We start from the raw sequence: 13644 nt of genomic DNA on the forward strand, positions 1-13644 counted from the left end.
GACAGAGCGAACTAGGTGGGTTCAGAAGAGTGTCGGTGTCGGAACTTGGCGGGATAGACTGGGCCAGAAGGCGAGGCCCGCCGACTGTGCACCGTGCGGGTGACACTGCCTAGAAGTCCGCGGCAAGGGGTGTGGCGGTGTGTGTGTGTGTATTCCTCGGTACCCGCCCCCTGCACACACACACGCCTGGCGTTCTAAGGCTCGGTCTCTGGTCCCGCCTCTTTCTTGGAAGTGACTGACCCATCAGCCAATCAGAGCCGCGGGCAGGGCGCGGGGCAGCCAACCGTGCAGCGGGAGGAGGGGCTGAGGAGGGGGCTCGCGGGGCAGGGGAGGGGGCTAGGGGCCTCGAAGGGCTCCGGAGCTGCGACTGGCGAGTCATGGCGCTGGGACTACAGCGCGCAAGGTACTGGGCTTCGCGGGCAGGAGTGATGAGAACTGGGGGCTCTTCTTCCAGCGACCCCTGAGCCGGGAGGGGAAGGAGCGGGTGCAAGCCTAGGGTGCCCTCGGACGGGCGGTTGCAGGCACATCCCCGCCGCACCCTCCACCCTAGGGGATAGCAGGGGTGGGGGCATTTCCCCCAAGTCCAGGCTGCCACGCCCCTCTAGCCAGGAGCGACTTCGGGGTCTTGATCCCCGGTTTCCTGCTGCTCCGGGTTCGCTTCCCTTTCTGATTAGGGGTGAAACTCGGGGTCCCCACGGAATTGGGGCGGTTGCATTTGAGCAGTTCCCAGGCTTCTGCGGGAGGCATTTTCCCTCTTCAGAGTAAGTAACTTTTCTGGCCTCCGAGCCCCCAGAATTGAGGCTGTTCTTTGACGCAAGACCCCTGGGGTCCTAGGAGATACAGGACGGCCCCGAATTGAGCCTTCCCAGATAAACGGAATCCCTTGGAATTGGGAGTCGGCTATTGATTCAAGAGGGAACCTCCGTAACTGGACCCTCCCTGATACTGTTTCCCAAACCTTGGGTTGCCTAGGAATAGGCAGATTCAGGAGCCACCTGGGGGACCCTTCCCAAGGGCTTTCCTTGTATTCTTGTGAAAGGTAGGGTCATCCCTTTAATAATAGGAAAACAGCCTGACCCACTTCCCAAAGTCTAGCCTCTTATCTGACTCCTCCAACCCCACCCAGTCCCTTTGACAGTGGGAAGCGGCACCCAAGCCTTATTTGGGAAGACCCCAGAGAGGGTGCTATGCCTGCTTCAGTGCGAGCTGTGATGGGTGCGCCCCCTGCTGCAGCAGCCAGCTAGGTCATCCTGGGCAGGGAGTGGGTTTCTGTGTTCCCTTCCCAACAGGTGCAGACCTGCTGGGCAGCACAGGGAACTGGTGTTCTGGGTCCACAGCCAGGGGGTCCTGTCTGGCCATGTTTGCATGGAACCCCGGAAAGTATCTCAAGCCCTTGATTTCTCCCGTCCAATCTGAGGCGTCCAGGAAGCCTCACCCCCTTCCCTCCTCCCTGGCTTCACAGGTCTGATTGGATCTGTCTACACCCCCATGTTTTCACATCCCTCCCCCCCTCACCTATACTCCCCCACCAATTCTATTCTAGTCTCTGGCTCTGGGCCTGCCAGGGAAACTCTATCCCACCCTTTCTGGGCCAGCCCTGGCCCAGCCCCTCCTGGCTGGGTGGGGGCCCCTCTTGGCTGAGCTGGGGGCGCTCACCCCCTCCCCATCTAAGGACAGCCCTTTCCTTTGGTGTCATCTGAGCCTGCGCACCACCCACTCATAACTTGCACCCGGATCCCAGCCACGCTCCATCCCCTCCTGCACCCTTAGGATGGCATTTGGGCCAAAGAGGGTCTGGGTGATGGTGAGTGGGCCCCCATACTTCCTTCCCCCTCTTCCAGCTCTGGCTAACTGCCATCCCACCCCAGGCAAAGGTGATTCTCGGGAAGCCCCGATGGGCACTTGGCCCTGGGTGTCTCCTAGGTCAGAGGGTTCCCAGAGAACAGAGAACTTGGGGTACAGGCACCCCACTGGATTACCAGGTCCTTGGGAATGCGCAGAGTCAGGAGTAGAGAGACTCTCCCAACCCCCTGCCCCAAGTCCCTTCTCCAACCCAAACCCTGCCTCTGGCCTTTTCAGGCCACCTCAGGGCATTGCCAAGAGGATCCTTGCATGGGTTCAGCCTAAGGCCCCCCAGATCCTCTATACTTTTTGCAAGACCCCCAATACCCAGTTGATTGTCAGGAGAGGCCCAGGAGCAGCCCCGAATGTGGGGCCAGTGTCCCCACTTTCTCCGTTCCTTTGCTCTCAGGGGCAATTTCTTCAGGACAGGGAAGAAGTGGGCTTCTCCGTCTCCTGGTAGGGGGGGCACCAGGCCCTAGTCCCCATCCCAGGCCTTACCCTGGGGCCTCCCAGTCTGGCTCCACCCCCTGTTCTCTGCTGGAACACAGAGGAAGGGTGGCAGGGCTCCAGCTGCACGTCTCAACCTGGGCAGAGTGCCAAGGGGCTGGACCAGGGCTGGGCATGGGGCCAGCTGGGGAAATCCGGAGGCAGCAGGGGTGGGAGCAGGGGAAAGGACAGGGGTCCACTGGGTGGTGGAGGGGCTGGAGAGGGGTCCTTTGGGTGGCATGCTCACCAAGGCATGGCACTTAAAAGCCCAGGCCCCAAAATCAGGGTTCAAATCGTATCTCACCAGCTTCCCGGCTGTGTGGCTTTATGCCAGCAGGCTGCTCTCTGAGCCTCAGTTTCATAGCCTGGAAAATGAAGGTTCTACTTCCCATCTTCTGCACCAGATCTAGATGATGAGTGGTAATGGGACAGACCTTTGAGGCAGAATACTCCATAGGTGGGCAATAAACTGTTCAAGTCAGACAGGATTCTGGGCAAAAGCAAATGCGTGATTGGATTCACAGAAGCGTTGAGCATAGCTGCTGCGCATTGGTGGAGGGTCCTGGGATTACCAGCTTGGTTACTTGGGCTGATAATGCAATTGCTTGGAGACTCAGTTTCTGACTCTGTAAAAGGGAGATCACTTTTCCAGGTGCTTAGGGTTGTTGAAGGAGAAGGCAATGGCACCCCACTCCAGTACTCTTGCCTGGAAACTCCCATGGACGGAGGAACCTGGTGGGCTGCAGTCCATGGGGTCACTAAGAGTCAGACATGACTGAGCGACTTAACTTTCACTTTTCACTTTCATGCATTGGAGAGGGAAATGGCGGCCCACTCCAGTGTTCTTGCCTGGAGAATCCCAGGGATGGAGGAGCCTGGTGGGCTGCCGTCTATGGGGTCGCACAGAGTCGGACATGACTGAAGCAACTTAGCAGCAGCAGCAGCAGCAGGGTTGTTGAAGGGAGTTAATGGGATCTCTAAGCTCATAAGTTTTCAATACACCAGCGCTATCATTATTATTAGTATCACTATGATTTAGTCTTTTTCTCAAAGTATTGTGTAAAAGTCACGTGTGATTGCACACGCACAACACAACACACCATGGGGTTACCACCGAAGCCCAAAGGTTTCTCCAGAGCCTACGAGCCTCCTAAGCCTTCCATCCCTGATGTGGACAAAGAGGGAATAATAAAAGTTGCCTGCAATGCCGGAGACCCAGGTTCGATGCCTGAGTTGGGAAGATCCCCTGGGGAAGGGGATAGGCCACCCACCCCAGTATTCTTGGGCTTCCCTGGTGGCTCAGACAGTAAAGAATCAGCCTGCAATGCAGGAGACCTGGGTTCGATCCCTGGGTTGGGAAGATCCCCTGGAGAAGGGCGTGGCAACTCACTCCAGTATTCTTGCCTGGAGAATTCTGCTGCAGTACATGGGGTCGCAAAGAGTTGAACCTTTATATAGCATTGACCAATTGCCAGCCTCAATTCTAAGCCCTTGACATACAGTAACTCATTTAGTCTTCACAACAGCCCCATGAGTATTTGTGCTGTTCTTGGGCGCAGAGAGGCCGTGCCACTTGTCCAAAGTCACACAGCTAATAGATCATGGAGTCAAGACTGGAATGCTGAACCAGAGGAATTAGCCCCAAGTCTGTTTAAAGAGAAAGGCCAGGGACTTCCGTGGTGGTTCAGTGGTTAAGGCTTCGCCTTCCAATGCAGCCGGTAGGGGTTCCATCCCTGGTCAGGGAGCTATGACCCCACATGCCTCTGCTGCTGCTGCTAAGTCGCTTCAGTTGTGTCCGACTCTGTGCGACCCCAGAGACGGCAGCCCACCAAGGCTCCCCCGTCCCTGGGATTCTCCAGGCAAGAACACTGGAGTGGGTTGCCATTTTCTTCTCAGGGCCAAAGAAAAACCCCAAAACAAGAAAACAGAAGCAACATTGTAACAAATTCAATAAAAACTTTAATAATAATAATAAAATTAAAATATGTAAATAAATACGGGGAAAGGCCAGAGACCAGGAGAGGCCCACCCACATTTGCTGTCAGAATATCCGGAGAGCAGGCTGGAAGCCAGAGGGAGGGTCCCGCCGCAGCCACCAGCTAGCTCCTTCTATGAAGGGAGAAGGAGTCGGCCACAGAGAGGAGTGTAGAGCCCAGCTGCCCGGGAGGTGGGGGGGCCAACCCCACCCTTACCCCCCGTCCCTGTTCCCATTCCCTGTTCCCTCCGTCTGGGCCCCCAGCTCAGTGAGGCCCGCCCACCCCCACCCTCTGGGCAGGAAGACAAACAAGGCTGGAACAGAACGGGACAGGAGGACGGAATGTCCTCTGGGCAGAGAAGGACTGGAGGCCCCTGCCCCCCGCCAGCCAGGAGGGAGGGGATGAGGGCAGTTGCTGGCTCCCTCCACCCCTCCACCCAGCCTGTCCCCTTCTGCGCCTCCCTCCCACTTGCATGAGATTTTTCCCATCTGTAGAGAGACAGGAGGCACCACACGCCTCCCTCCATTGTGCCTGGGGGTGGCGCTGCAGGGCTCCTGTTTGGGTGTGCAGTTGATGCCCCAGAAATGGCCTCTGGCTTTTAGGAAGGTCAGCTTCCCTTTCTCAGGTTTTGCTTCCATGGAGGTTGTGGAAGGGGCCGGGCCGGGGGTAGGGGTTGGGGGGTTGTTGATTCATAAGAAAGGAATTAGAAGAATGAAGAAGAATGAAATCTCACTGCCTGAGTTCAGATCCCAACTCTTCCAGTTAATGGCTTTATGACTCTGGGGGCGAAGGACTTACTTTTTCAGTCTCAGTTTCCCCTTTGTGAAATGGAGGTTTCAGAGCCTAGGCTTTCTTTTTTAAAAGAAAAGTTATTTATTTGGCTGCCTCTGGTCTTATTTATCCCATAGCATGTGGGATTTTAGTTCCCCTCCTAGGGATCAAACTCTTGTCTCCTGCATTGGAAGGTGGATTCTTAACCATTGGACCACCAGGGGAGTCCCTGCCTAGGGCTTTCTTAGGATTGAATGAGTACACGTAGGCTGAATCCTTACTTAGTGCAATGTCAGACTCATAAATACTTAGCAAATTATAGCTGCTTATTAATGGTTTTTCATATGTCCACGGGGTCTTCCAGGCAAGGATACTGGAGTGGGTTGCCATTTATAGCCAACTCACTGGAGATCATGGGAATAATTGAAGGTCAAAGGAGAAGGGGGCAGCAGAGGATGAGATGGTTAGATAGCATCACTGACTCAGTGAACACAAATCTGAGCAAACTCCAGGAGATAATGGAGGACAGAGGAGGCTGGTGCTATACTCCATGGAGTCCCAAAGAGTTGGACATGACTTAGCAAGGGAACAACAAATTTATGGGTTTTTTTTTTTTTACCAATAGTAGTATCTCAATATAGATAAGTTTACATATACTATACTATATGTAACATACTCTATCATTCCCCCCCCAAAAAAACTATAGAGTTTGGATTCAGAGAGACCTGGAGTTTGACTTTTAAGACAGTCCAGAAACAGGAAGAAGTACTAAAACCTGGAGATGATCCAGGGCCATACAACAGGAGATGAGGGTTTGATCCCTGGGTCGGGAAGATCCTGTGGAGAAGGAAATGGCAAACTACTCCAGTATTCTTGCCTGGAAAATCCCATGGACAGAGGAGCCTGGAGGGCTACAGTCCATAGGATCGCAAAGAGTTGGACATGACTGAAGCGACTCAGCACATACATACAACAGAGGAAACTGAAGAATTCAGGCAGACCAGTGTTCAAACCTTAGCTTCATTCCTTGTGGGCAAGCACTGCACCTCTGTGTGCCTGGGTTTCATAAGTTCAATGGGGAGAATGTTATCTTCTTCCTAGGGATGTCTGAGCTGCATAGGTTAAGTTACACACATGGCACAGGGTCTGACATAATAGTAAAAGCTGGATAAGTGGCAGATATTTCTGAAAACAAACAACCAACCAAAAATCCTGATAATTTTCTACTTCCAACCCCAGAATTTCTAATTCCAACACAGAATTCAAGCATTTGAAATGGATTAAAGGGCAGGGGTGAGTGGTTAGCCATTGGCTGAACAGAACCCCCCAGGACCCTAGGGATGGTTTGCTGTATCTCCCTGGAAGGGCCCCGGGAGATGGGTCGTTGGACTTTGAGTCTGTACTCCAAGATTCTGAGAACTCAGCTCAGCTGAGGAGGGAAAAGGGCAGGAGACGGGGTTCAGGGAGGTTGTAGGGCAGAGGGCCTGGAGAGGGCTGCAGGCATCTTCTTGCACCCTCCCTCCCCTGGTTCCTGGCCATCTCTGCCAGCCTCCTCCCAGCAGGAGGCCTGCCTGTTACCCAGTCGCCCCAAGCCCGGGGAATAATCAGCAGATAAGTCGGGGAGGGGACAGGGCGGCCCCGGGCACGCCTTGGAGAGGAGTGAGGCACCGGCGGGCAGCATGGGCTGGCGCACAGACAATAAAACCCGAGGCTAGGAGCGACTCCATAGTATAGCCCACCCAGAGAGCTCCAGGAACTCGCCCGGGCCACACAGCGAGGCCTGCACAGTCGCGGCTCTGACTTCTCTGAGACCCATGTGGCAGCAGCCCACGTGCTTGCCGCATCCAACTCTTTCCCTTCCCGGAGCGCCTCCAGTGAACGCAGGCCATGCCCGCAGGTCGAGCACGGAGCTGCGCAAGGAGAAGTCCCGGGATGCGGCCCGCAGCCGGCGCAGCCAGGAGACCGAGGTGCTGTACCAGCTGGCGCACACGCTGCCCTTCGCGCGCGGGGTCAGCGCCCACCTGGACAAGGCCTCCATCATGCGCCTCACCATCAGCTACCTGCGCATGCACCGCCTCTGCACCGCAGGTGAGCCCCGCCCCCGGGAATTCCCACCTGGGCAAGGCCCCGCCCTCGGAAAGGTACCTCCCGAGGAGACCCCCTCCGCCGGGAAGCCGCGTCCCGACAAGGCCCCGCCCCCAGATGGCTTCCCGGAGGAGCCCCGCCCCTCTGGAATCAAGTCCCTGGATAGGCCCCGCCCCTTCGAGTTCTGGCCAATCGGAATCCAGTCCTAGGAATCCATCCTCTTCGAAGTCTGTCATTTGTTAGGCCCCGCCCTTTGGAATGCTCCCTTGCATAGCTCCGCCTCCTTAGAATTAGAACTCTAGGGAATAGAAGGCTCAGACCCTAAAGAATCCTCCTGCAATGCAAGAGACCCGGGTTCCACACCTGGGTCGGAAGATTCCCCTGGAAAAGGGAATGGCTACCCACTCCAGTATTCTTGCCTGGAGAGTTCCATGGACAGAGGAGCCTGGCGGGTTACAATCCATGCGGTCACGAAGTCAGACAGGACTGAGCGGCTACCACTTTCACTTCACTGTTTCACTAAACTCCCTAAGGCACCTGGACCCTTATGATTTGGTCCCCTGGGAGATCTTCTCAGCTAGGCTCACTAGTTGTATTGTTTGTCCCCTTGAATTCCCACCCTGTTAAACTAAAATTCAGCAGGAGGCGTTCTCTCTCTCTTTCTCAAACACACACCCCTTGGAATCCCAGGACCCTGAAAAGATTTTATTATGGGGAAAGTGGAGTCATCCTCTGGAGACTCTGCCCCTTAGACTTTCCTGTCTTGTATTCTGTCCTCCTTAGAATTCTGTCGCTTGGGAGTCCCTGCTTCTTTAGAATTCTGCCCATCTGGAAGGTCCTGCCCCAAGAATTCTGAACCCTTGGCAAGCTTGGGCCCCTTGGAATTCTGACTGCCCTTATACCTTGGCCCCTTAGAATTTTGACCCCTAGGAATTTCATCCCGTTAGGATTCTGCCTTCCTCAGGGTTCTATTAGGGGCTTCGCAGATGGCTCAGTGGTAAAGCATCTGCCTGCAATGCCAGAGACTCAGGTTCGATCCCTGGGTTTGGAAGATCCCCTGGAGAAGGAAATGGCAGCCCACTCTAGTATTCTTGCCTGGGAAATCCCATGGGCAGAGGAGTCTGGCAGGCTAAAGTCCCAAAAGAGTCATAGGACATTACTTATTGACTAAACAACAAGAGTTCTATCCCCCTGGGAGACCCCTGCCTTCCTAGAATTCTGTACCCCTGGGAGGCCTTGTTCCCTTAGAATTCCAGTCCTCCTTGGTCCTTCCCTCTTCCTTGGGACTCCCAGTCACTGGGATGTGCCCCACTCACCTGGGGGTACCTGTAAGTCCCTCTGAATGAAGGAAAGCAGAGGGAGGCTAGCCAGGGCGGGCTCACGGCTGACTGGACACACCCCATCCATCCTGGCCCGGACACCAGGGGAGTGGAACCAGGTGGGAGCAGGGGGCGAACCGCTGGATGCCTGCTACCTGAAGGCCCTGGAGGGCTTTGTTATGGTGCTCACCGCCGAGGGAGACATGGCTTACCTGTCAGAAAATGTCAGCAAACACCTGGGCCTCAGTCAGGTAAGAGGGACTCCTACTTTGTGCAGGCGATGCTGGGATACGGATGGCACCAGAACCACCTTAGCCCTGCTTTTACAAGGCCCACAGTGCAAAGGGGAGGCAAATATGTCACCAGAGAGGAAAATTTGGAATGGGTAGGGCTAGGGTGGGGCAGCTTAAGGGGCTGTACAAGCCCGGGGTGGACGCTGGTACCTGACCCAGACTGGGAGGGAATCAAGGGCTTCCTGGAAAAGACATCTGAGCTAAAACCTGAAGGACTTACCCAGTCAAAGGGTATGGTGAATAGTTGGGACCACCAAAGGCTAGGAAGGTACATGGCCAAGGAAACAGAATATGCCAAGACACAGATGTGAGATAAAAGCAGAACCTTTGGGGACATTTCTCTGAGTTAGGTGCAGAGTGCAGTGGGAGAAAGTGACAGAAAGGCTAGAGGTCAAAATTTAGGACTGAAATAGAAGGTGTGTCTCTAGGGCACTGGGGAGTTGTGGAAGGATTTTAAGCAGAGGAGAGATTGTGTCAGAAAGGTGCCATCAGATTTTCATTTTAGAAAGATCGCTCTAGCTACTGCACAGAGATAGAATTGGAGAGAGTGTATCTAGAGGCTGGAAACTCCATAAAATGGTGGATGTGGGGTCCCAAATGGGAGAAAAGGAGTAGAATGAGGGGCCCGGGGATGGGGAGACAAGAGACTTAGGGAGTAGAACTAATTCCAGCTCATCTTTCACCCAGTCCCATGAGAGGGCTACTGTTTTTTTTTTTTTTTTCCTTATATCACACCGATGAGCTCCACAGTTGGCATCTATTCCTTTCCCTTGCCTTGTTATCCCACTCTTTGAAAAAGAACATTTATTCATCTGCGTCAGGTCTTAGTTGCATCATGAGGGATCTTTTGTTGTGGCACATGGACTCTCTAGTCGTGGCCTTCCTGGCTCTCAGGTGCGGCTCTCAGTCTTAGTTACTCCTCAGCATGTGGGATCTTAGTTCCCCAACCAGGGATTGAACTCACATCCCGTGCCTTGCAAGGCAGATTCTTAACCACTGGATCACAAGGAAAGTCCCCATCCCACTCTTGATGCCAACTTCTCTGTTAGTTTGAGCTCTTGAGCTCAGAGAGGTAAATGTTCCAAGGTCCCAGAGCTAGGAAATGGCAGAGCCAGGACTCCAAGATCTCATCACTCCCCCGTTGAGCTTTAGCTCTGACCACCGCCTCTAAGATAATGTTCCATCATTACATCATAAGGGCTTCCCTAGTAGCTCAGCTGATAAAGAAACCGCCTGCAATGCAGGAGACCTGGGTTCGATATCTGGGTCGGGAAGATCCCCTGGAGGAGGGCATGGCAACCCATTCCTGTATTCTTGCCTGGAAAATCCCATGGGCAGAGGAGCCTGGCGGGCTACAGTCCATGGGGTCGCAAAGTCAGACATGACTAAAGCGACCGAGCATGCACCCTACTACTCAGTAAGCTTTGAGAGTTAGGGGTTTTGTCTTTGTAGTTACTTCTGTGCCCACACCATCTAGAAGAAGGCCTGGCATGTTGAAGAAATGAATGAATGAATGAATAAGGAGACTAGGAAAATAATCCAGGTTCATGAATTGGGGCAGGGTGATGAGGATGGGAAGAGTGAGGTGGGTCAGAGGCCCCTGTGAAAATGCTTTTCCTCCAAGGCACCCCTCTGCTTCCCTCCCTCCCAGCTGGAGCTGATTGGACACAATATCTTTGATTTTATCCATCCCTGTGACCAAGAGGAACTTCAAGATGCCCTGACTCCCCGGCAGAGTGAGTTCCCTGGAGGTCTCTGCCTTTAAATTACAGAAACTGAGGCTCCATCCTGCCCTCAGCATATCCTCTCCCCTCTGGAATCAGTTCAGTTCAGTTCCATCGCTCAGTCGTGTCTGACTCTTTGCAACCCCATGGACTGCGGCATGCCAGGCTTCCCTGTCCACTGAGAAAAAAAGATGGGGAGAGAAGGACGCTGTGGCCCTGCCCTGGGGGAATGCAGGGGCTCACCCCGCTCGAGGTGGGGTGGGGCGCGGGTCTTAAAGAGCAGCAAACCCCTGGGAGACCCTCTCTGGTTTCAGGTCTAGATTTTGAGGATGAGGCTGGGAAGAGATTAGTAACCAGGGTGCTGGAGGGACATGGGCCCTGTCCTGAGCTACCCAATGACCAGCTCCTCCCTCTCCCACCCCCTCCCTGCCCCTCCTCCCCCTCCCGTGGCCCTCCTCAGGCCTGTCCAAAAAGAAGCCGGAGGCCCCCACGGGGCGGTGCTTCTCCTTGCGCATGAAGAGCACCCTCAGCAGCCGCGGGCGCACCCTCAATCTCAAGGCAGCCACCTGGAAGGTGGGCAGGATCTGGCCTGGAGGGGAGGGGCCCGCCAGGGCTGGACCTGAACCCTAAAGTTCCCCTCAGCTGGTTGGAGTCCAGGGGTCTCCTGGGCCCGGGATCCAGTGGGGCTTTCTCAGGCTGGGTCTTGGACATCCTCTGGGTACTTAGGAGGTTGGGGATCGGGGGGTCCTTGTATCCTTTCTTAGTCTGGATCTCGGTGGGCCTGGTGCTGGGAGTCCTCAGCGTCCTGAGTCTGGAGTCTCCATGGGGTAGGAAAATCGGGTCCTCAAAGCTCCCTGTGTCTTAGAATCTGGAGACTGTCAGAACCTTCTTAGGTTGGGGTCTCTATGGGGTCGGGGTCTGGGGGTCCTCAGAGCTCCCTGAGCTGGGGCTCTGAAATCCTCAGTTCTCTAGGGGAGGGGCCCATAGGATCATTCCTGCCAGCCCCCTGGGTAGCCCCAGGCCCAGGTACATCACCCTCTTGCCCCCAACTACCCCCACCAGGTACTACACTGTTCTGGACACATGAGGGTCTACAAGCCCCCAGCACAGACTTCCCCGGCTGGGAGTCCCAACTTGGAGCCCCCCCTGCAATGCCTGGTGCTAATCTGTGAAGCCATCCCCCACCCTGGCAGCCTAGAGCCCCCGTTGGGCCGAGGGGCCTTCCTCAGCCGCCACAGCCTGGACATGAAGTTCACCTACTGTGATGAGAGGTGGGCAGGAGTCAGGGGCCCACTCACTTCTGCCAAGCCCGGCTCCTCCTCTTCCTTTCTGCCCAAGTTCACTCACCATCTCCTCTCCTACCCCCCACCCTCAGCCTCTCTCTCTGGTCTGTTTCCAGCTCTCTGACTCCATCTGTCTCTGTCTTGATATGTCTGCCTGCCTCTGAATTGTCTGTCTTTTTTTTTTTTTTTTTTAATTTTTCGCCATGCCTCTGATCATGGGGGATCTTAGTTCCTCGAGCAGGGATTGAACCCGAGCCCCCTGCATTGGAAATGCAGTCGTAACTTCTGAACATGCCAAGGAAGTTCCCTGTATGTGGGTCTCCTTATCTGGGTTCAGACTGTTTGAGTTCAAATGCTGGTTGCGCATCCTTGGCTTAAGGACCGCACCTCTCTGTACCCCACTTTCCTCATCCATCCTGTGAACTGAGAACAGAGCCTACTTAGAACAGGTGCTCTGAGCACTCAGTGAGTTGCCTGGTGCAGAGTAGCCTAGACGTGCCTATTTTTTAAAATAATTATCATCATGGTTACTTTTTATTTCTATTCGTTCTTTTGTTTTTGTGATGTTCTTTCTTCCTTTCTCTACCCCTCTCCTATTTCTTTCACGTTCTCTTTTGTCTTTCTTTTCATCACTCTCCCCATTTTTACCTTCTCTCTCCTCCCCTATTCGGGCTTTCCAGGTGGCTCAGTGGGTAGAGAATCCACCTGCAATGCAGGGCTGCGGGTTCAATCCCTGGGTCAGGAAGATCCCCTCCAGGAGGGCATGGCAACTCACTCCAGTATTCTTGCCTGAAAAATCCCATGAAAAGAGGAGCCTGGTGGGCTACCACCAATAGGGTTGCAAACAGTCGGACAGGACTGAAGCGCCTGAGCGCACACATGCACGCTCCTCACGCACGCACACATGCACGCTCCTCACGCACGCACGCATGCACGCTCCTCACACACACACGCATGCACGCTCCTCACGCACGCACGCATGCACGCTCCTCACGCACGCACACATGCACGCTCCTCACGCACGCACGCTCCTCTGCTGTTAATTTCCTATGGCTGCTGTATCCTGTTACCACATACATAGCAGCAGCAGCAGCGGCGGCGGCGGCGGCGGCTCAGAACAATATATATTCTCTATCTCAGAGTTCTGGAGGTGACAAGTCTGAGAAGAGTCTTATGAAATGAAAAGGCTTTCCAGAGGCTCCAGGGAAGAATCCGTTTCCTTGCCATTGAAGCTTCTGGGGACCCCCTATATCCCTTGGCTCATGGTCCCTCGCTCCACCTCAAAGCACATCACTTCCACCTCCGCCTCCATCATCCCATCTTCTGTTCTCACTCTGACTGTGTGGTTCCCCCCTCTTGTAAGGACTCCCGTGATTACACTGGGCCCACCCAGGGGATCCAGGATCATCTCTCCATCTCAAGATCGTTAACTTCATCACATGTACAAAATCCCTTTTGCCGTAGAAGGTAGTGTGTTCACAGGTTCAGGGAATTAGGACGGAGACATCTTCAGGGGCCATTATTCAGCCTGCCACACTCCTTTTCCTATTCCTTGGTCTCCCTTTCTCTCTGTTACAAGCCTGTCTCTCTCTGTCTTGCTGGCTTCAGCCCTGTATCCCCCCTCTCCTTCCTTTCAACCACCCTCCACCTCAGCCAGTTGAACTGACCTAGGCTCCACTGCACCCACTTCAGGATCGCGGAGGTTGCCGGCTACAGCCCCGACGACCTGATTGGCTGTTCCGCCTACGAGTACATCCACGCGCTGGACTCGGATGCAGTCGGCCAGAGCATCCATACGTGTATGTGTTCAGGTTCCATTTCCGGTGCTGCGTGGCGCCAGCCAACACCAGCTCCGCGCTCCCCAA

General features: G+C 54.6%; 1 protein-coding gene across 5 annotated transcripts in view; it reads left to right on the forward strand.

The window, feature by feature from the left end:
• Positions 1–347: 347 nt before the first annotated feature.
• HIF3A (hypoxia inducible factor 3 subunit alpha) overlaps positions 348–13644 on the forward strand; it is a 31597-nt gene continuing 18300 nt past the window's right edge. For 2 of the 5 annotated variants that reach the window (XM_012190564.5, XM_012190569.5), the window contains exons 1-6: positions 6716–7163; positions 8585–8730; positions 10424–10508; positions 10957–11069; positions 11559–11767; positions 13472–13578. In XM_012190564.5, coding sequence (XP_012045954.2) covers positions 6890–7163; positions 8585–8730; positions 10424–10508; positions 10957–11069; positions 11559–11767; positions 13472–13578 — 934 coding nt within the window. In that variant the 5' untranslated portion in view covers positions 6716–6889. Of the gene's footprint in view, positions 404–1721; positions 1805–6715; positions 7164–7943; positions 8731–10423; positions 10509–10956; positions 11070–11558; positions 11768–13471; positions 13579–13644 lie in introns of those variants that run through there. The other 3 variants (XM_012190565.3, XM_042232210.1, XM_042232211.2) reach the window with 3 other exon arrangements.

The sequence above is a fragment of the Ovis aries genome, chromosome 14 (genome assembly GCF_016772045.2).
Source record: "Ovis aries strain OAR_USU_Benz2616 breed Rambouillet chromosome 14, ARS-UI_Ramb_v3.0, whole genome shotgun sequence".
NCBI classification, from domain to species: domain Eukaryota; kingdom Metazoa; phylum Chordata; class Mammalia; order Artiodactyla; family Bovidae; genus Ovis; species Ovis aries.